This window comes from Rhinatrema bivittatum, chromosome 7 (genome assembly GCF_901001135.1).
Source record: "Rhinatrema bivittatum chromosome 7, aRhiBiv1.1, whole genome shotgun sequence".
NCBI lineage: Eukaryota > Metazoa > Chordata > Amphibia > Gymnophiona > Rhinatrematidae > Rhinatrema > Rhinatrema bivittatum.
This window is the reverse complement of record NC_042621.1, coordinates 235,057,216-235,080,979: the sequence shown is the minus strand read 5'-3', so window position 1 is coordinate 235,080,979 and position 23,764 is coordinate 235,057,216. Positions and strand designations below refer to the sequence as shown.

Below are 23,764 nucleotides of genomic sequence, written 5' to 3'. Positions count from 1 at the left end.
ACTACAGAGGTAGAGCATTTCAACATAAGATTTCCCAGTGTTTCGCTGGTGAAGGTATGTGTTTTGGTCTGCTGGTGGTATGATGACCCTGTATTGATGGAAAAGATTCCAAATTTAAGATTGCCAGGATTCATTGTCATTGTAGCAGGCATGCAGGTCCAGTTATCTAAGCTAGACCCCAGTTCTCTCAGGTTGGTGTCCTTACAGCTGCCTCCAGGAAATTATGCATGAGATTCTCTGATCGAAGGGCTCCAGTCACAGTATAGTCAGTGATTTGTAGTGGTTCCTCCAGTCTCAAGACTTCTATCATGATGGAGCCCAAGAGTGTAAGTCCATTTATTCAGATTCAGTTCCAGCAAGACCAGAATGCAGATTTGACTGCACTCTTCACCTGCATTGGGAAGCAGCAGGTTTGCCACACTATCGTGTTTGGTTATATTCATATTTCATTTAAATAAACTTGTTGTTTATTTCTTTTCTTTTGTAAGTATTTTCTGTTCCAGGTACTGGTTTCAAGAAAGTCTTTAGTAGCTCCCTTGTCTGGAGATGTTGGTGGTAAAGAGCTCAACAGCTTAGGGCCTATGTTGCTGAGACATTGCCTAGTTAGCAAAAGGGGATCTTCATCAGCCAGATTGGAATCGATCCGATGCATAACATCTTCCTCAGTACTGACTGGGGTGGTGCAGCCTCCAGCAGCTGGTGGTCCTCTGCACCCTGACACCAAGCAGCGCAGTACTCCAATGGACAGGAGGTGCAACTGTAAGGCTGGGGGTGCTGACCTGTAACTAAAGTTAAATGCTGCAACTTAATTTTTGGTTGTCAAGTGTTACAACTTAGTGTTGATTGCACAGTAAAAGTATTTTAATGGTTGAGTTTGACTACATGGGTTTGGCCATTACCTGGGTTAATTTGACCCCAGAATAGGGCAGCCTAATTTTACCTAGGTGATCATGGCCCCTGGCTAGAGCATACAGCTGGCTCATAATTGGAGTGATGTTGCGGTAAGGTCCAAGTATGGATGGTCAAGACAGGGAGCTACAGTATCCATTAGCTTTATCTGACTCTTGTCTAAGAGTACAGTGTTTCTGAAATCAGTTGGGTTAAAAACAGGTGGGTCAGATTTAGAGGAGCCATTGAGGTTGGTTATCTGTCCGAGTCGGTGTATAAAAAAAAAAAAAAAAAAAAAAAAGGTCAGGGACAAGCATTGATTCTGATCTATTCTGTTTACCCCTTCTTGAGCAATCATAGTATTTAATAATTGGGTCAATATGCTTAGGTTGTACATAGTCTACCCTGACAAGTAAGATTGTCCTTTTTTGGTGGATTCATTTGGCCCCCTTATGTCTGTGGTGGCCAAGGTTCCTACATCTAACTAACATGAACAGGCTTGATTTTGCAGATCTATTCCAATCAGATATACAGTATTTCACCTGTCTGACATGGGATATAGGCCTTCATCATGAAGGGTCAGTTCATGGGATCTAATGTCAAAGGAATAGGAGCAGAGTAATGAATCTTGCAGCAAGGCCACAGATTGGTATTTAGGGGTCCTGGGCAATCTCAAGTTACTGCCCAGGTCCTGTGATAGGGTGCCCGAGCTTGTGGGGGGTATTTATTTATTTATTTAAAATCTTTTCTATACTGTTGTTAAGCAGGTGCCATCACAACGGTTCACAATAGGGCACATAACTATATGTTGTATAGAGTGTCTAGAGTTCTAACAATTAAACAGGTGCCATCAAAAATACTGTAACATAGTTTCATAACAAATATTATTTGGTGGGTGTTATAAGTCATATATGTAGTCAGGCAATGTGATTATACAACTAGGCTCCCATTAGAATGTCCAGGGTTTTCTGATGCCTGGGCACTAGGTTCCAGTGTGGTGTCGGGCTGGTGACCTTTGCTGCTACCGCGTCACAGGCCCAGAGGGCTGACAGTCTTGCTTATAAGGCAGGCTGCCCGGAAGACCCAGATCTACTTCCCATTTCTGGAGAACTCCTGGTTCTGGCAGGCTGGCAGTCCTGCTTGCATGGGATGGGCTGTCTGGAAGACCCAGATCTATCTCAACAATATGTTATATTATCTGTATGCAGATTCAAAATTATTTTAAAAAATGTTAAAAACCTGACTCTTTAAGCAAGCATTTGAAGAAGTAGATAACACTTAAAGTCTTGATAACACCTATAAATTAGAATAAAGCATGAATCAGATTTGTTTTTCATTTTAGAAATACAAATTTGATTTTTAGGCCTCTTATGTATTTGTCATTTTAGATGCTCTTTAGTTTTTATGTGACATTTTATTAGATTCTAGGTAGTATGTGATTTGTTCTTTATTTGATCTTAAATTGATTTTAAATGTTATTATGAATGAAGTGTGGTGATTGGTATTTTATGTTGTTTGTACTTATTATTATGTATGTTTTAATTGTGAACCGCCACAATTTATGGAATGTGCGGTCAAGAAAACATTTTAAATAAATATGTAAAGGGAGGTTGGGTACACAGGCTATACCCTTGTCATGGTTCATGAATAAAACTGCAGCCTTTATTTTTTCCACTCAAATAACTCTCTGTTCAGCGAGTGTTTGGTTCAATGTATACAATGCCCTAATATGTCCTGGTTTCTATTGTTAAATATAATTCAATAATATGCAATCTTACAAAACAATTCTGCATTTCACTTTGAAAATATCTGTTAGCATTTACATAAACACAGAAAACGACACTAGTGTCTAAAATAATTTATTACTGTCCTATTAATAGCATAAAACTGCCTCGATTATGTTTCTATTTTTCAGGCTTTCCTGAATTATAAAAACAATATGAAAAGAAGCTGCCCACTAGATATTTAACCTGGCTTCAGGAAGAGAATGTAAAAAGATCCTTCAGTCATAAATCATATTCTCTAAGTTTGTACTTTGACAGGATAATATTCAGTCACTGGCCGGATTGCAAAGTTAGCCAGATAAACTTATCCAGCTGATCTTGGAGGGATATTCAGTGGTGCAGCCTCCCTATTGTATATTGCCAGCTATCTTAAAGATAACCAAATACGTTTATATCCGGCTTTTCTTTAGGACTCCTCTATGACATGCCTACAGTTAGCCGGATAAGCTATCTGAATATCAGAGTTAGCTGGATAGTTTATCTGGCTAATTTAACTCCACTCCGGAAAGCCTCCGTAATGCCCATACTCAGTGGAAAAGGGTAATGCTCATTCTCAGTGGAAAAGGGTAAACAGTGGAGTACCTCAGGGATCTGTATTGGGACCGGTGCTTTTCAATATATATATAAATGATCTGGAAAGGAATACAACGAGTGAGGTTATCAAATTTGCAGATGATACAAAATTATTCAGAGTAGTTAAATCACAGGCAGACTGTGATACATTACAGGAGGACCTTGCAAGACTGGAAGATTGGGCATCCAAATGGCAGATGAAATTTAATGTGGACAAGTGCAAGGTGTTGCACATAGGGAAAAATAACCCTTGCTGTAGTTACACAATGTTAGGTTCCATATTAGGAGCTACCACCCAGGAAAAAGATCTAGGCATCATAGTGGATAATACTTTAAAATTGTCGGCTCAGTGTGCTGCAGCAGTCAAAAAAGCAAATAGAATGTTAGGAATTATTAGGAAGGGAATGGTTAATAGAACGGAAAATGTCATAATGCCTCTGTATCGCTCCATGGTGAGACCGCACCTTGAATACTGTGTACAATTCTGGTCGCCGCATCTCAAAAAAGATATAGTTGCGATGGAGAAGGTACAGAGAAGGGCAACCAAAATGATAAGGGGGATGGAACAGCTCCCCTATGAGGAAAGGCTGAAGAGGTTAGGGCTGTTCAGCTTGGAGAAGAGACGGCTGAGGGGGGATATGATAGAGGTCTTTAAGATCATGAGAGGTCTTGAATGAGTAGATGTGACTCGGTTATTTACACTTTCGAATAATAGAAGGACTAGGGGGCATTCCATGAAGTTAGCAAGTAACACATTTAAGACTAATCGGAGAAAATTCTTTTTCACTCAACGCACAATAAAGCTCTGGAATTTGTTGCCAGAGAAGGTAGTTAGTGCAGTTAGTGTAGCTGGGTTCAAAAAAGGTTTGGATAAGTTCTTGGAGCAGAAGTCCATTAATGGCTATTAATGAATTATACTTAGGGAATAGCCCCTGCTATGAATTGCATCATTAGCATGGGTTCTTCTTAGTGTTTGGGTAATTGCCAGGTTCTTGTGGCCTGGTTTTTGGCCTCTGTTGGAAACAGGATGCTGGGCTTGATGGACCCTTGGTCTGTCCCAGCATGGCAATTTCTTATGTTCTTATGTACATAATCTGTCTAAATTATAGCTATTGAGTTATCCAGCAAAACCTTAGCTGAATAAGTGGAGAATGTTGAAAAGTCAACATTTAGCCAGATAACCCCCGCCCTGCCCCTTTTTTCAAGCCCCGGGACATACGCACGTCCCGGGGCTTGTGCACATCGCCGAGCCTATGCAAAATAGGCTCGGCGCACGCAGGAGCGGGTTTTCGCGGTTACGTATATGTAATATATGCGCGTAACCCTTTTAAAATCCGCCCCTAAATGTTGATGAATATTGACTCCATAAAGTGTACATACAGTTACTTTCAAACCTCCAGCCTCTTCCCTCACTCAAAAAAATAATGAAAAACCCAGGTTGCTCAACATTATTATGACAAGATCATCTTTTTCAATCTGGCCCTTTATATCTGTCACCACCTGAATCAAATAACATGGACAGATCAACTGCAATAACGAACGTGCTGAAGAAGCCAGGGATGATATATTTACCTTTTTCAGAATCTGCAAGTTTGCTGCTCTTGGTGACTCCCAGTGTCACCACAAAAACTAGTCATGGAATTTGGCTTCAGACTAGTAGGAATCAGATTTTATGTACAAGCTGTTTCTCCGTATTTCATGCATTTTTGTATGGGAAAAGTTTTTCCTTAGCATTTTCAGAAAATATGTAATTTGGACTGTTTTGTTCCATCTCCAACTGAAACAACAAAAGCATTTTATGTACAGATGTTTTTCAACGCTATTACATCAAATATTTCAAAAGTTAATATACATTAACATCTGTTGTAAAACATTGTTTTGGATCAATAAAAGGACATTAGTCTCCAAAATTGACATAGAGGCTGGTGGCATCTGTAGGTTTATTAAACCCACAAGCTTTTGAGGACAAGAGTTCATTTTGTCAGATGCAGCTGACGAAGTGGACTCTTGTCCTCGAAAGCTCAGGTCTCAATAAATCTGTTAATCCAGACGTGCCACCAGTCTTTGTCATTTTTTCTACTGCAGACAAACACAGCTACCTCTCTAACAGTTACGAAAATAGCCATGGATTTTTCTTTATTAGTTCCTGAACTGTTTCCAAAATACTTTGGTTTATATATATATATATATCAAAAATAAAGGCAATGTATTGAATTTAATCTGTGCTTTTGCTATAACACGCAAAAAAATCCCAAAAAAGTTTGGGGGTTTTTTTCCGTATGTATATATATATATATATATATATAATTGCTTTATTATCACCTATATTTAATTAGCTGTTTTGCCAGTATCACATTTAGGTATAGAAATTGCTTTAATAGATTTCCAATAAAAGAATGCCCAGTGACATTGCAACCGATTTTCACCCAGATGATTACATTATATAAAAAGGTATTTACAAAAATGTTTTCAAACGATATATATATATTGTTACTAAACAACAGTGAAGGACAGTAGTCTCTGGTGAAGTGTAATCTGGTAACACCACATAAGTCTTCCTTTACCCATTGATTAAAAAGGCATCTAGGCCTTTTTTACCCACCATTCAGGTGCAGAAAGAATTGAGCAAAATCTGTGCTAATTTATGGTGCCGAAATCTAATCGCAGTTTAGTGAATACCAGCTGAATAAATAATTTTACATAAACTGTACATTTACATACAAATTAGCATATTTATTTCCTATTGTGACTCATCTGTTTGCAGACCTCAAATTTTGTTTTATTAGCCGAAATAAGCTGTTGAGTAGGATGATGATGTTTTTTTAACACCAAAAAATCTTTCATCACTCTTGAGTGAATTTGGATATTTGCAAAATATAAATGTTGAAATAAATTAGTGCATAGAGCCCTGTGTGTCACTTCAATTCTTGCTTTTTGAAAGTGTCATACTTTTCTTTCTTTCTTTGCTTGCTTTGATTTCTAAAGTACAACAAATATCCAGGAGTAGCAAAGTTAATGCTTAAATAAAGATCCAATGTTATATTGCTAGTAGACAAAATAGCGCCCTCCATATCGGCTGGAATGTTTAGTAAAGCATAAGTTACCCTGGGCGGTAAAAAAAAATGGTAACTCTAAGTAAATAAATTATTATTTAATATGAAGAAGGGAGAAAATACTTTAAGCTCGATTAAACACCACACATTAGAGGCAAATTCTGCTTGGAAAAGGAAAAACTTTTTTTTCTGGTGTTAAATCCAATACAGAATGAATAATTACAATATCTTTGTGCCTTGTCCTAGGAACATTTTTCGGTTGGTGTTTCAGATATGTCCATATATGGATGTATATTTACATGTACTAGATGCAAAGCTAGGGAGAGATCGTAGGCAAGACTGTGGTTAAGAGAGGGAAGGACAAATGGGCAAACCATAGGGAGGTACCTAATCAGCAGTGCAGGTGGCTCAGGTAGCTACTTTTCACACAGATAATTAATGTGTACAAGTAGCTGCTAATTGCACATTTCAGGAATGATTTATGAGGTGGCAGAGGGGAAAGAGGGACACAATCTAATTTCATTGGAAACCTCTGCCACTCATACAATAGTATCAGCACAGCTGTGAGATGGGACATGATTAATGAACAGCGGGTAAACACACAGCCATCATAAAGGGTGCTGTTCTGATGACATGCTTGTCAAAATAGGAAATGGCACTTACTGAGAGCAATGGTCATTAGAACAGCAAATTATGAGCTTTTTTTCACTCACTAATTCACTTGCACGTCAGCCTTAACACAGACTCTGATTTTGAGATAAGGTCATTTATGTCTGTCAGAATGGCTATTGGTTTAGTGTAGGCTATTAGCCCTGATTTTTATGAACCTGTTTCTGTTTATGTGCAAAAACACTAAGAACATTTCTATCCTTCCAGTGGGCAAGATGGAAAATAAATTTGGCAAAAACTAATATTTATATAGCACATTACACTGTAGCTAAGCCTTCCTGGTAAATGCTTTCCTCTGATACTGTATCGTGGCTGCCAGCATGGAATGCAATTGTAGTACACCCTATATAATGTTTATAGCTTTCTATATCTCTGTAAGGTGTGAATCTCTAAAAATGATAAGTAAAATAAAAATCAAATATATTTTTTTAAAACCCTTACCATTGCTTGTATTAAAAGTAATTAATAATTGCTTCTCAATGTTCCCTGTGGGGGTTTCAGTTTTATTTAAGGAATTATATATTCAAATATGGAAATAACTTTGTTTTAGAAAGTCAAAATAGCAATACATCAGATTTTAATGATAACTTTTTTTTAGAAAACCATTACTTCCACCACTTTGTTTCATGGGGGATTCAGGATGTCAAAAGTCTAACAGTTGAGGTTAACCAAAGCCTTGGTTTGATGTACTATCATGTTGGTTAATGCAGCAGTAGTGACAATGAAATTGTTTAAACTATTCACTCCTCTACTAGAAAAAGTAAAACTATTAAGATACCTCTGTTAGGAGAATTGTGTAAGTGTTGCCACCTCAGACATGCCCATGTTTATAGATCTGTTCTTGCCACGACGTACAGATTGTTGTCTTAAAAGGGCTAAAATACAAAGGATAAATCCAGGTTTTGTTCTGTAAAAATAAGTAAATAAAATTAATTAAATAAAATTAAGTAAAATTGTTAACAAAGCGTTAGAGAAGATAGAAAGGCAAGCAAGGAAGATACCAACAGAGGGAGGGGTAGAGCCAAGAAAAGAAATCAGTTGATATTTTGAGGACAGTGGGAGGCACTGCTGCATTAAAATCACAGAATTGCTACTTTTGTATTATATCTTGATAGATGAAGGGAAAATGAAATAGAGGTTAATTCAGATTCTTGCTTACTGGCACAGCTCCCAAAGCTATAAAGCATTTTCTGGTCATACAAACCCCTCTATGCAAAAGTAAAAGTTAGCGAACAACTTTTTAATCATCCCTATAGCACCTCCCTTACCTTAGGATGGTGCCATGTGCTGCATCAGTACATCTTGCAGATTTGAAGTAATTAATAGTAGTGTTGTGTTTGAACTTTTATATGACACTCTATAGCCAGGGCTTTTCACACTGGTTACAGTAATGACACTATCTGGATTATACATTTTTAGTCAGAACCTAGGTGAAAGAAACTAGGGGAGGGAAAAAGAAACATGTTCATTAATGAATATGAACAATTCATTGAAATAGGTACGTTTTCAGTAGGATACAAAAGAGTGAAAGAGGAAGCATTTTCTAGTGTCGAAGACAGAGTGGAGGAGTAGCCTTGTGGTGAAAGCAGTAGGCAAATAGCCAGGGAAGCCAGGGTTCCAATCCTTATGCTGTCTTGGGCAAATCACTTCACCCTCCATTGCTTTTCTAGAGGGTTTATTTACTAAACTACAATAAGCATTTAATGTAAAAAATGCTTACTGCAACGATATTGCACAATATTTTCCCTAAAATACCATGTGGATTTAAATGAGCTGCTTAGCGTGCATAATTTTTGAAAATGCATTCAAAGCAGTTCATTCATGCCTAATTTCATGCAAATAAAATGTGACTTTCCTAAAATAACGCAAGGCACATTATTTTGTGAAAGGTTGGCTACAATTCAGGAGTTGTAGCTAAGTTTTCTTGGAGGCATCAGGACGCTAACACACATCCCGATGCCTCTATGCTAATATTTATTTATTTATTTATTTATTTAACACATTTATATACCGTTTCACTAATGTAAAATTGGACTAAGCGGTTTACAATAATTTCACAAAAAAACCAAAGTAATAAAATAAATAAAAACAAAAATAAAATTACATTATGAAGTAAAATAATTGAAAATAAAATAAAAACTATAGAAATAGAATAAAAATACACTTAACTCCATGATCAATAATAACAAAAATACTATAATAGAGTAAATCTTTAACCACTATATTACAAATAAGAAATAGAAAAAGCAAGTAAAAATTAAAATATAATAGACTTTTCATCCATAGAGTGATCCAAGGTTAAGCAGTTTCTGAATTACCAAATGCTTCTTTGAAAAAATAAATTTTCAGAGCAGTTTTAAATTATTTCCTATTATGTATTTGTCTTAGAAAATCTGGTAAGGCATTCCACATTATGGGTCCAGCCACGGAAAAGGCCCTTTGTCTTGTGACATTTAGAGCTACATTTTTTAATGTGGGGACTTCCAATAAATTTTTATCTGCCGATCTAAGATCTCTTGAAGGTTTATACATTCTTAGTTCCGCGCAAAGCCAAATGGTGTCGATATTATTTAATAACGAATGAATAAGCATAAGAATTTTGTATCTTAAAATGTTAGTTTGCTGGTTGTAATGTAAACCGATGTGATAATTAATTCTGTTAATTGAACCTCGGTATATTAAAGTTATAATAAATAAATAAATCTTATTCTATATTTCACAGGTAACCAATGTCCTCACTGGCCCAAAATACCCCCCTCCCAATGTATCAAAGACCTTCATCCCCAGGGGTCTAGCCCGACCCCCACCCCCTGCCACTTGTAGAGGCAGCCCTGCAGTAAAAAAAAAAAAAAAAAAGAGTAAGGAATTAGAAAATAAGTCAGACAGCAATACCTCATCCTCTTTCCACAAAAGTCAGCCCCCCCCCCAAACTTCTCTTCTCCCCCCCCCCCCCCCGGTTAATACTATCCATCCTTCCCCCAATAATAGCTAGCAGATCCCCATGGACCACCCAGTCCACCCTGACTCTGTCATACCTGGTGGTCCGGGGAGGTCCCTGGTAGACAACCCTAGGCTGCAGGCTAGCAACCACCATCTTTCAAAATGCCACCACCTGGCCTTTGCCCTTATCATGATAGGGGTAAAAGCCGGCCAATGCCATTTTGGAAAATGGTGACAGATGACCCAGAGCCTTGGGGGGGGGGGGGGGTTTCTCTGGGTCCCCCTAGACTACCAGGAACACCATATGACCAAGAAGGAGAGGGTAAGAGGTCCAGGAGAATGGGCTATTATTATTGGGGGGGGATGGCTGGCATCAACAAGGGAGGGTTGACTTTTGTAAAAAAAAAAAGGGGGGGGGCAGGGCATCGCGAGACTCTCATTTTCTGTTTTTATACTGCTTCACTGCCTCCACAGACAGGGGGGATTGGTGCAGGTCTTGCCAGACCCCAGGGCAAAAGATGGCACCCCTGGGCAAAAGGGACTGCCATCATATAGCAGAATAGTGAATGATCCCTTTAGATTATAAACCCCCTGAGGACAGTCAAAATACCGACTGTCCCTGAATGTAACTCGCCTTGAAAAAGCTTGAATTAATTTAAATACATAAAATAAATAGAGGTAGGCCATTCTAAACTAAACCTCTAAAGCGTGAAAATAATCGGTGGCTAGGTCCAATTAGGGATGGTAAGTGTTGTCTGAGACAGAAAGCATAGGGATGAGGGCTTTACCAGGCAGCAAGTTGCAAGCACTTTTACAAGGAAGAATCACCCATGGTATTTCAAAACTGTTTGCCTCACATGCAGGAAACTGAGTGCTACAATCCTCTCTTCTCTTCCTTCCATATCCAGTGAACTTATTTCTGCTATATACACATGCACACCCAATGGAGGGCTAAAGTTCTAGTTTAAAACACATTTCCTTGAAATGAGCATTGCCTTCTCATTTGCCCTTTATATAGAGGGTGATTTTCAGCAGCCCGAATTTTCAGCGCAGGTTTCTGTGCATAAATCCACTTCAAAATGTTTTAGGTTTGCTTAGAATCCAGAGTGGCTCACGCACACAGTTACACCTGCTCTTAGCAGACTAGATCAAGCAATGTAAGAAGAGCTGAACAACCCCCAGCCATCTCCTGGTGTAGACTATCGAGAATAATAGAACTCGGCCCATAGAGACCCAGTAGTTGCACTTGTTATGAGCAGCCGTGAAGGGCAGGGGTGGGAAGATGTTGAGATGGGTTTGGGATGGGAAAGAAATCTGGCGGCAGAAAAGGAACAGGTGCTTCTCAGCAAATTGCACAAGTCCAGGCAAGGTTTGTAAAAGGATTTATTTAAAACGCTTATTCTCAAACACAGTTCAAAGTTGCTGTTCACAGGATGGCACAAAGTAGGGTCACAAAAAAAAACAGTCCAATAAATCTTACACCACGAAAATAAGAGGAGTTAAGAACCCAAAATGTTGCAAAAGGAAAATTGAAAATGTATAAATACAGAGAAAGTTGGTGAATATTCACTTATTTAAATATTTGAATTAAGACCTTCATACCACCCCCGCGGATGCTGAATAATTATACAATTCAGTATTTTCACCGCTCGGGGTCACCTTTAATCATGGGTCCAAGAATAAAATGTTTTCGAGCTTTTTTTTTTGAGGATTTTTCAATATTCAGTATTCATAAAAAGAAAATACTTCCCCTTCAACAGAGCCCGACATGATACCATGTTTTGCAAATGCTGCCTCAGGGGCTCTCAAAATGGTTTCGCCACTGCTGCACCTGAGGCAGAATTTGCAAAACGTGGTATCACGTCGGGCTCTGTTGAAGGGAAAGTATTTTCTTTTTATGAATAGTGAATTTTGAAAAATCCTTAAAAAGATCTCAAAAATGTTTTGTTCTTGGACCGATGATTAAAGGTGATCCTGAGCGGTGAAAATACTGAAAGGTATAATTATTCAGCATCCACAGGGTGGTATGATGGTCCTAATTCAAATATTTAAATAAGTGAATATTCACCAGCTTTCTCTGTATTTATACATTTTCTTTTTGTAAAGTTGGGTCAACCATATCTTAATCAACAGGAAAAAAGGAGTCAAGAATAATCTTTTTGTGGACTATTGGGGCTGTCTAAGGGAGCCTGCCATGTTATTAAAGGTAGCATATAGTACTTAAGCGTGTGGCTGCTATTGTGCATAAGCAAGGTGTTTGTTGCATGTATTGATGACTAATGTTAATGAGATGAAAATGAAGCACATGCAACCGCACAGGCTAAATTATGTGCATTAACACAGATTAGAACATAAAACCGGAACTACACATTCCTGTGATGTGTAGGAATGAAACTGGACACACTTAGGTGGGCCTGGGTTAGGGGGGGAGGTGGAGTTCTGTCTTTTTAATCTGAAGAGCAATGGAATGATTATTTCAGAGAGGTAGAGGGCATTTTAGAATTTTTTGAATACAGAATACTTCTTTTTTTTTTTTTTTTTTAATCAAATCAACTCTGTAACTTGGGATTTAATTTATAGTAGGTAAAAACTGGGTGGATGAATTCCATCGAGTCTCTACAATAAGGATAAACTCCTAAGACTGCTTCCAGAAATTCAATGATTTAATAAAAACAAAAATAAGGAAAGATGCTTTTTATATTGTTATAAACTATTGTAATATGTGCAGATGTGAAAAACCTGTTTTAATGCCTTCTTTTTTTTTTTTTTTTTAAAGCTTTTAGAATTTGACAAGGAGTTGTCCTTCTTTAAAGACAGGCTATATGAATTGGACATCTCATTTCCTCCCAGGTAAAGCACATACTTCATCTTAATTGCCACAAAAGATCGGATGGAACTCTGCTGCTGCAGTATGTTACACTGTGGGCATGCTCATCAGATAGAATATATTGCTATGTAGTGATGTACTTAGCTTTGCCCCATTTTATTGTTGCGGAAACCTAGGGAACACTTACCAGTTTTAAAGCACTTTCAAGTCCAATCCAGGGCATGTGCACCTGAGTTCCCTGGCAAAAGAAGTAAAGTAATAAAGAGTTAAGAATAATATTATAATTCTTAAAGAACAAAATACATACACATACATTTATAATATAAAATTATTCAGTAGCTGTAAGCTTTGCAAACTGAATTTTTTTTTATGGTGATTATATTAGACAAACTTTTTGACATGTTCAAATTTGGTGAATAGAGTGAGCAAAGTTAATGTAGTGTATAAAGAGTATATGAAAAAGGGAGATGTGCTGGAATACAAGTTGTTTCATAGAAAAAGAGAATAAGTATTCTCATTATTTATGAAAATGAAGGTTGACAAATAGAAACAAAAAATATATAAGGTGATACCTCATTTATGAGTGAGTAGAAATAGATGTTGTCATTCTGTTTTATTTCCATGCAAAAGAAATGTGGTTAAGCTTGTCGTTTAATCGTCTTAGTCCAGTTACCTCTCAGCAGCCAGCCAGGATCGTGATTGTGCTACTCCTCAGGGATACAGAAGTGTTCAGGCAGAGGTTACCAAATCTCTAAAGTGTACTTATTGATTATGGACCAACAGTGTGTAAATCTCCATATAAGCTCCATTAACTCGGTATCTGGGCTGAGTTAAAAGGAGGAAGAGGGGAAAGCAATGGATGTGTTACTAGGACCTGGTGCATCACTGAATTCCACTTAACTCATCACTTCTTTGCTCAAAGGTCTTTCAGCTGACATAACCTTATAGGGATCAAATTACTATTAATTGCCATTTTACACATGACTCACACTTGTGTTACTGTTTGACAGTCTTAAAGTCAGAATAAACATATATTTGCAGATGTTCCTAGGGGTTTTGTTGTTGTTTATTTAATTACAGTAATGCAATATACATTTCTGTCAAGTGGATTATTGCAGGCTTTCATTACACCTAAATGTATTTGTGCTCTTCCATAGAAAGTAGCAGTCCATGTGAGCTGGATAAAGAATTTCTGATTGATAGGCACCACTACTTTTTAAGTACTGTCAAGAACCATTGTACACTTTGTACACCATACATTTGAAAAAGGATATTTAATGTACAAAAGACATTATGTATTTGCTTGCTTTTGATCTGTCTCCCTTCTGCTGGCTGGAGACAGAATTGAGGCTGCATCTACTTGTGTGCTCCAAGATTGGTTATGGCATCAGAAGATAGAGAAATGAACCAGATAAATCAATGTAAAGTGTACATTTCCATTATTTTTAATTTGTCTGTTAATTATTATATAATAATATCCAGTAATACCTACAGTACCTGAATGTAATCCGCTTTGAAGTGCTGAAAAGTGGAATATAAAAATCAGATAAATAAATGTACTTATGGAAGCCAAGGTCATATTAGTGAAAACATGTTCAGGTGACTTGACCTAGTGCCATAAAGTAATCTTTGCACTGAGCATTCAGTAAGGCAACTGACAGCTTTAAAATCTTAATTACAAAAACATTATTTGATAAGTTAAAGAGGTGAAGACTTATTTGTCAGTATTATTAGGCTTTTCCTTTTTTTTTAATTAACTGTTAGAGAAGGGATCCTCCCATAGACAATCTGAATACTTACAGCTTCTTACTATATTGTTGTGGGCAATTAAGTGTATGGTAGGTCAGTTTCACCTCTAAAAAAAAAAGTCCTCATGACAAACAAAGCCTTGCTTCCCTGCTAAACAAAAAAGGAAAGAGATCTAAAGGCACTTTTGTGTTAGGCTTATGTGCATAATTAATGTGCATTTGAATTTAAAAAGAAGCTTTAATGGTCAGCAAAGAAAGCAGTAAAACAATCTCAAATATATTTGCATTAGTAAACTGATGCCAAATAATTGTGCAAATTGTGGGAAAAACAGAAGGAATTCACTAGACCAAATATCCAGTGATGCAGTCTTGGTGTTCTCTTAATTTGTTGCACTTTTGCCTCACCTGCTATTGTATTTCCTACATTTTTTCTGCCCCTTCCCTGCCCCCAATTTAACATTAACCCTATAGTATGGTTTTCCTAACTAGACAAATTAATGGATTACTTTGAGTCAGCACCTTTTTTTTTTTTAACTCAAGATAGCTCTGCTGTCTAAAGTATCCACCTGAACATCTGTATAAACCTGTGGTAGGTTCAAATCCCAATAGCGTGGTGGAGTATTTATTCATCCTTTAGGGAGAGATAAAATGAGCATCGGTTATAATTAGATGATGAAAACAATAATAGTGTTCTCTGCAAAGCATTTTAGAATTCTGCTGGCAAACTAGCAGAGGCCTCTGGATTATAATATATTACGTCTATGGGATGAGAGACCCACAATAAAGTAGTCTGTTTCATCTCCACCAGTCTGTGCCATGAACCTTCTGGCTGAACCAACCACTGGCAACCTTTAGGACAAAACTTCCATCATGCCCCCTTTCCTCTATCTTGCTGCACTTCTTAGTCTAAAGCTTGCTCTGCTGGCGTACATATGAGGGATCCATGTGCTGCAAGCCCCTTTGCTGCATTTGAGAGTCCACCTTCCTGCAGTGCAGTTGAGTCCCCTCTTGGTCTGTTGGCTGTAGAGACTTGAGTAGAAACTAGTAACATTGAAGGATCAAAACAACAGGGATAGCCCATTCTATACTGTGGCACCACATACATGGAGGGAGGGCTAGTATTTCCAATAGACAAATTAGGCAGTTGCCTAGAGAATTAAAATTTCGGGGGACAGCAAAATCCTGCCAGCACAAAGCCAGAGGGTGTTATTATTTGTAAGGGTTTTGGGTGGATCCCTGGACCGGTGGCAGATGACCACGCCCACGGGGGGAAGTCCTATGAAGGGCTACAGGTCAGGCTCAGCGTAGGAGACACACACACACTAGTTCTTTTATTAGACAGGATTGGTGAACCACCAGAGGTGGCAGTAGTGAGCTGGAAGTAGCCCGGTTGGGCTTGTAGTCCCTCAGGCTCTGGAACAGCGATCCCAATGGCTGTGCTGTAATAGAGAGAACTGAGATTGTGAGTAGTAGCAGGATATGCAGAGTTCAGGAATAGAGCCTCCTTGGTAATGTACTCACGCAGCGGTCTCTCAGTATGGAGCACAGGAGCTGGAGTAAAGGCAGGCCCTCGAGGAAGCAAGTACCTGGTTCCAGGGAATAGCTCTGAGAGGCAGAGGTGGTAACTCACAGATGTTATAGGCAGCAGTGTCTTCCTGGCAGAAGAGGAGTCCAAGTAGCGAGTCCAGGAACATGGGCCCTCGAGGAGCGAGTACCGGTTCCAGACTGCGACCTGAAATTTAAAAGAGAGAGAGAGGCCCCGAGGAGTGGGTACCCCAATAGAGTAGGTCCAAAGGAGGCAGAGTTGCAAGGTACGGAGAGCGAATCCCATCCGTTGGAATCCAAACCTAACCTTTGCTAACTTGATTAGCTAGCAATCGCATAGGCCTTTTATATCCTGGATGCATGATGTCATCACAGGGGGATGCCCCTGAGGTTCGCGCCACTGAAGGTTCTTGAAGCAGGGCCATGCAGCACGTGCGCCCTAAGGCAGCTGAACAGTATGGCGGGAGGCAGCACCCAAGCCGGTCCGGGGACGCCGGAGAGGACAGCAGGCAGACGCCACAGCAGCCAAACGTCCATCAACCGCAGGAGGAGTCGCCAGAGAGGTAAGGAGGGCGGAGTGGAGACGTCGGGCAACGATAGTCATAACAGAGGGGTGCTGTGCCAGAGCCGATAGGAGCTGCCACCAGTAGGTAAGTTGGAGGAGGAGGATCCATGACCAAAGGTTCACTTAGGGCGCCAAATACTCTTGCACCAATTCTGTATGGGGGCCTCCTGTGCTCGCATGGCCCAAGGAGGCAGCAGGCACCACTATCATCAGCTCATACAAAGCAAAGAAACTCAAAATTATTTCTCACAGCGACTTTACATAATAGCCTTTCAGCCCTACAAAGGAGCCAATGACAGCTGTTCCCCAGGACGTTCCACAATTGTCAGACTGAAGATCCATGTTTTGAGGCTTCATGCCCAGATCAGGAAACTATGGTAGAGTATATCTTTCTGAGATTACTTTCCTAAAAAACAGGACTGACTGGTTTTATTGGCTGCACAATAGCAGCAAGCGATCTATTTACTGTTTGAAATCTTGCCTCAGGTATTTGTGACCTGGATAGGCCACTGTTGGAAATAGGATATTAGACTTGATGGACCCTCAACCTGATTCAGTATGGCAATTCTTATGTTATATTGTTATGTTCTAAGTATGATTTCCCCTTAGAGCAGCGCTTCTCAACCGGTGTGTCACGTGCTCCCGGTCTCTCCTGCTGCTCTTCCTTCCCTGCTGCCTTTGCCACTGGGCTATCAGTACATTCAAGTCCAGTGGGATCGGCAGCGGTGGTAGAAGCAGTGGCACCTGCGGCTGGCCTTTTCTTCTTCACGCACCCCTCCCCCCCCCCCCCAAGACCCGGAACAGGAAGTGATACGCGGTGCGCGGGAAGGAGAAAGAGCCGTGCCGCGTGGAAAGATAGCGGCGGCAGCAGCAGCAGCCTCCGAGCAATCGAAGCAGCCGGTAATCGGGAAAGGAGACAGCAGCATGAGGCTCCCGCGGCCGATGGGATTCTTCTTTCTTGGCCTGCGGGGGCTGGAGGAGGAGGCTGCTGCAGCTACCATTTGTGCTTGGGGGGGGGGGAGAGGAAGTGAGTGAGAGAAAGAGAGAGAAGCAGCCAGCCAGCCTGTGTGTGATTGAGAGCATGTGTGTGATTGAGAGAAACTGGTCAGAGAGCTGATGTGTGGGTATATGTGGGAGACAATGAAAGTGACTGCTCAGGGAGATGACTGATGTGTATGTGAGAGTGTGAGACATTAGTCAGGGAGGTAACTGATGTGTGTGTGTGAGAGAGAGAAAAAGCATGGAAGTGAGAAATCTGGGTATGTGAGAAAGCATGGGCGTAAGAAGCCTGGTGTTGTGGGGGTGTGTGTGTGTGAAAGAAAGCATGGGAGAGAGAAGCCTGATTATGTGAGAGAGAGCATGGGAGTGGGAAGCCTGTGTGTGTGTGTGTGTGTATGCATGAGAGACAGACTGGTTGGTAAGGTGACAGTGTGTGTAAGAGAAAGAGACTGGTGTGTGTGAATGTGAGTCAGGGAATGAGAAGCCTGTGCACGTGGAGAGCGAGCATGGAAATGAGAGAGAGACTGGTGTGTGTGTAACAGAGAGAAAGTGATTATGGGAATGAGAAGCCTGTGCATGTGAAGGGAGTGAGCATGGGAGTGAGAAACCTGGGTGTGTGTGAGACACAACATGGGAGGGAGAAGCCTGTATATCTGAAAGAGAACATGGGAGTGGGAAGCCTGTGTGTGTGTGTGTATGCATGAGAGAGATCAGGTCACTGGTGTGTGTTTGTGTGTGTGTGTGAAAGAGAAAGAAAGTGATTATGGGAATGAGAAGCCTGTGCATGTGGAGAGAACAAGCATGGGAGTGAAAGACTGGTGAGTGGGTGTGTGAGACAGAGAAAGTGATTATGAGAGTGAGAAGCCCATATATGTAAGTAGAACACAGGAATGGGAAGCCTGTGTGTGTGTATGGCATGAGAAAAACTGTTCAGGAAGGTGACTGGTGTGTGTGTGTCAAAGACTGTTTGGGAGATGATTAGTGTGTGAGAGACAGAAACTGGTCATGGGGGCATGACTGGTATGGTGTGTGTGTGTGCGTGTGTGTGTGTGTGTGTGTGTGTGTGTGAGAGAGACATGGGCACTAAGGAAGAAGACCATGAGTATAGAGCTTAGCTTCTACTGCTGCTTCTGGTGTGTGCCACGGCCTGCATGGAAGGGGAGTAGGAGAGCTGCTGGAGGGGGTAAGTAAAGGTGGCTTTTTAAGTTTATTTTTCTTCATTGACTGCCATTTTAATTATTTAATATTATGTGATGTCTGCTTTTTTGAAATATTTTATTGGTGTTTGGAGAATGTTTAATAGTTTTTATGAGTTTTTAATTGTTGGATGTTATTCTGTTCATAGCTGTTTTGAAACATTTATTCTGCTTATTAGTATAGTTTTACAATTATTTCTGTGTGGGGATCTATAGCTGCTTGCTAGTTCTGTTTTCCTAATAAGAGGTGTATTGGTTTTTAGGGCCTGATTTAATATTTGTAGTGTTGCCTTTTCATAGATAGGGTTGCTCCTGTTTGAGTGTATTCCATAATACAGGTGCAACTGTGTGCAGATTAGTTTATGTGCATTACTACAGATCCTGGGAGTATGTTAGGTTGGTTCTGTGTCTGTTACCGAGATGAGATATTTTACTAGCATGTAAGCGTTTGTATCAGTCTTATTTGTTGCGTTTTCTCAAGAGGACATGCATTGGTGTTAAACTACTGTCTTTTCATAAGTAGGGCTATTGAGCCTGGAAGTAGAAGGAGTTTGAGTTGCTGTTTCTGAGATGACACCAGGACCAGAATATCTTTTTTTGTAGGGTGAGTTGTATGGGGAATGTCATAATTCTGCTTTACATCCATTATTGTGGGTCAGGGGGGTTCCCTTGGATGCAAACTATACTTTTACATCTAGCCCCATGACGATCATGGGTCAGTGTGTTATGCATGTGAGAACCATCTGTCAGGTGTGTCCCGACAGAAAAAAGGTTGAGAAACCACTGTATTAGAGAGTGTCTATGAACAGCTATGGGCTCAGTAAAACAGAACAGTTGTATGGGTACATGAGACAGTAGTCATCTTTGCCTTTGCATGGAAGTCACAGTAGTGTGAATTACGTCATCTTTTTGTTATGCCTTTGTTGTCTGTTTGATTTGGTTTTGTTTTATTATTTTATAGTGTTGTATAATTTTATTTGTTTTTGTTTAATTTTTCCACATATATGTATGATATTGTTTATGTATGTTATTGTAAATTGCCAAGAATTGGCGATTGAGTGGGTATAAATACAAATAAAAACTACACATATATACACATATATCTATCTCTCTCTCTCTCTCTCTATATATATATATATAGAGAGAGAGATAGATACATTTTATAATGAGCCCTACGCTTCTTATTGATAACAGATATATGTCTAACAGAGTACTTTGACTCTTAGTGGGTGAAGTGTGTTAGTGCTATTTATGTAATCCATCCCCAGATGGGAGGAATTTTTCCTATGATACATAAATATTTGGGGAAAGAACTCCTAATGGGAGTTTTTTGAGGAGTTGTTCGACTCTCCTTCTCTGTAGGAAGGAGGAAACAGTAACAGCTGTTCCAGCCAGCACTAGAGTACCGCGCTGGTAGCTAAAGCAAAGAGTGAAGGAGGATAGAAATTGGAATGGAAGGACATTAGTCTTCTTGTTCCATGAAGAGGAGGAGAAAGGAGAAGCGAGAGTCAATCATTCCAGCTGACCCAGGAGAAAACAGCTGTTACCTAAATCCACAGAGTACTATAACAATACCCTTGGAATGTTACATTCCTAATCTGAAGAAAGGATAAACATTAAGAATGGTTAGGAGGCTTGCAGGTGCAATAGGGAAAGTCTGTAGAAGTAAAAAAAAAAAAAAAAATAGCTGGCTTCTGGGAAAGTCTTATAGATAAGAGAGGTCAAGAAACCCTAGGAACTTGCAATTGTGACTTTTATGTGTTATGCACTGCAGGTACATTCTGGAGATTTATTTTTTTTGTCTACTTATTTAATGCCATATTTTGAATCAGTAAAGGTTTGTTTAATTGGAACAACTAAGTAAGTGGGAAGTGTTTTTTGTCTGCTTGATTATAATCCTATTTCTTAAGGGCCTTTGAAGCAGCAGCTCAGAGGAAGGCACCTCTCGTCCTGAGTGCCACAAAAAGATCTAGTTTTCAGGATATCCACAATAAATATGTATGAAATATATTCGCATTCACTGCCTCCATTGTATGCACAAATATCATGCATGTTCATTGTGGATATCCTAAGAAACAGACCTGTCTGTAGAACTCCAGGTCCAGCGTTGCCTACCCTTGCATTAGCTTCTGCCTTGATAAGAAGGAGTTGTGTTGAGTTTGCTGCATCTCAGCAGCATCAGTGAGTATCCTGTTCGCTGGGAGTATTGGACAATGGGTTTATAAATCTCTGTGTGTGTCTGTATATACATAATCATGTATGTATACATGTGTGTATGTGAACATATATATAAGTATATATATAGAGAGAGAGAGACATATACACACATCCTAGTAGGGAGACACTAAATTAATCTTTAAGACATTTTTTCACGCTGTCACCAGAAGTTGCTAGAAATGGGAAATCAATCCCTCTTACACAACAGAGCAGTTGAGCCTGTTCCACCACAAGAAAGTAATTAGGGATTTTATTCCAAATACTTTCTGGTTTCCAGGAGGATCGTAGAATACTATCCCATCCTAGACCTAAGAGCCTTTCTTAAACAAATTCATTCTGAAAGAAAAGTTCAAAATGATTTCCCTGTCCACTGTTGTTCTCCTTCTAAACAAAGATGTTCCATGGATCTCAAGGATGCATATAGCCATATAGAGATACACCCCAGGCACAGAAAATATCTCAGATTTATGGTAGGGAATTGCCACTTCCAGCACCATGTATTGACTTTTGGCCTACCATCAGTATTGTGGATTTTCCCAAAATGTCTGGTAGTTATGGGATTTCTGCACAGATTCTGTTCATGTATTCTCTTATTTCGATGATTAGCTGGTCAAGAGCACATCTCAGGCAGGAGCAAATGAACCCATGTGCGATATTATCCAGGTGCTGAAGTTCCTAGGGTTCATCATAAATTACTCAAAATCTAACCTGAGACCATCACCCCGATTGGAGTTCTTTGGGGCTGTGCTAGACATGAATCAGGCAAAGACATTCTCTCTACCAACAGCAGGGCCAGTGGAAGCACTAGGCGAACTAGGCCTGGGCCTGGGGCACCGAGCATTAGGGGGCGCCAAGCAGTGGTATACCGAGGGGAGGTCAGGGGGAGCCAATGCAGCTGCCGGTGGACCTCATCCCACTGGCGGCTGAGCAGTGAACTACCGTTGTGCTGTGCTGTGTGCTGGACACACACAGCAAGAAGATCAGCAGGGCCGTGGTGGAGCTCATGTCACCACGGCCCGAAGAAAAAGGTTGCTTCCAAACCTGCAGGTGCTTCTCCTCCTTCCTGCCAGCGTGGCCCCAGAAGCCTCACGTGCAGGAAGGAGGAGGAGCATCAGCTGCGTGCAGAAGAGGAGCAGCGTTTATAGTCATCCGCGAATCTCAAGTCGCAGCAGGCTGAGAAGAGGAGAAGGCCCGGTAGCAGGGCTGCCACCGTGGATCCCACATTGCGGGCAGCCCGAGAAGATCAGGGCTGCTGCAGAGCCCATCCTGCGGCGACCCGTGAAGAGGAGACCCAGAGGCAAGAGAGAGGCTGAAGGCCTGTAGATAGAGTGTATGTGTGGGTGTATGAGATGAATTGAGAGATTGTGTGTGTGTATGAGATGAGTTGAGAGATTGTGTGTGTGTGTGTATGAGATGAGTTGAGAGACTGCGTGTGGGAGTGAGGACCTGAATGTTTGCAGAGACAGCATGTGAGAGCCTCTGTGTATGTGAGAGAGACATCATGTGACAGTGAGAGCCTGTGCTTGAGCAAGGCAGCATGTGGGAGTGAGAGAGAGCTTGTGTGTGTGAAAGTCAGCCAGCATGTGCAAGAGAGAGACTGTGTGTATAAATGATTGTATGAGAGAGAGCATGTGAGAACCTGTGTGTGTGTGTGTGAGAGAGAAAGCATGTGAGAATGAGAACCTGACTGTGTTTGAGGGAAGAAGATAGATGGAGAGAAAAGAAATAGAAAAAAAGGCAATATAAAAGGAATTGGCAAAAAAATAAGAAAGGGAAGGTGGAACAAAAAAGCCTGTGACCAGCCTATTAGAAAACTAAGATCAGACAGCAAAGGTAAAAAAAATAAATTACTTTTTACTGATTGGCACATGTAATCTTTGGGAATGTGCAAGAGTAGCACTTTCTCTATGCGCATCTCACAATGTACGAGATCAGCATGGAGGAAGTAGAAACCCATGGGGCCTGCACAGAGGAGGCAGCAGAATGGGCTTCAGTGCCAGTAGCAGCAATCAGCACCTCCCCAATAGCCATGCGGCAGCAGTGACAGTGGCAGCAGGGGAATGAGAGAGGCTCCAAGGTTGCTGGCAAAAGAAAGAGAGGGGGTCTGCCTTTAGTGTGTGCATGTGTATGAATGGGGGTCTGCCTTTAGTGTGTGCATGTGTATGAATGGGAGTCTGCCTGGAGGTGTATGTGTGTGAATGCATGGGTGCCTGCCTGAGGGTATGCTGTGTATGAGAATGAATGGGTGTCTTCCTGGGGTTTGTATGTGTGAGAATAGGTGCCTGCCTGTGTGCGGTGTATGTGTGTGTGAGAATGAATGTGTGCATGCCTGGGGGATGGTGAGGGAGTGGTGTGAAAATGAATGGGAGCCTGCCTTGGGGGTCAGTGTGTGTGTGTGTGTGTGTGAGAGAGAATGACTGGGAGCTTGCCTGGGTGTGTGTGTGTTTGTGTGAGAATGATTGGGAGCTTGCCTGGGTGTGTGTGTTTGTGTGTATGTGAGGGAGCCAGTGAGAATCATGAGTGTGTATGAGAAAATCCAGGGGAGTAAGAGTTTGTGTGTGTGGGGGGGAGGTGTGGAGGAGGAGAGAGTGTTTTAGAGCCTGAGAGTGTGTCAGTGTCTGTGAGAGCGAGAGGTTATGGTGGGTATAAGAGAATGAATGTGTATGTATGTGACAGTTTATGTGTGAGAGAGAATGGACATGTGAGTATGTGTGAGAGAGGATAACCTCCTAATCCTCGACAATATCAGGGTGACTGGAA

General features: G+C 40.5%; 1 protein-coding gene across 4 annotated transcripts in view; it reads left to right on the top strand.

The window, feature by feature from the left end:
- The window catches only part of INPP5A (inositol polyphosphate-5-phosphatase A), a 1,124,564-nt gene that overhangs the window by 984,988 nt on the left and 115,812 nt on the right, over positions 1-23,764 (top strand). For all 4 annotated transcript variants that reach the window (XM_029609984.1, XM_029609981.1, XM_029609982.1 and 1 more), the window contains one exon: positions 12,684-12,757. In XM_029609984.1, coding sequence (XP_029465844.1) covers positions 12,684-12,757 — 74 coding nt within the window. The remainder of the gene's footprint in view (positions 1-12,683; positions 12,758-23,764) is intronic.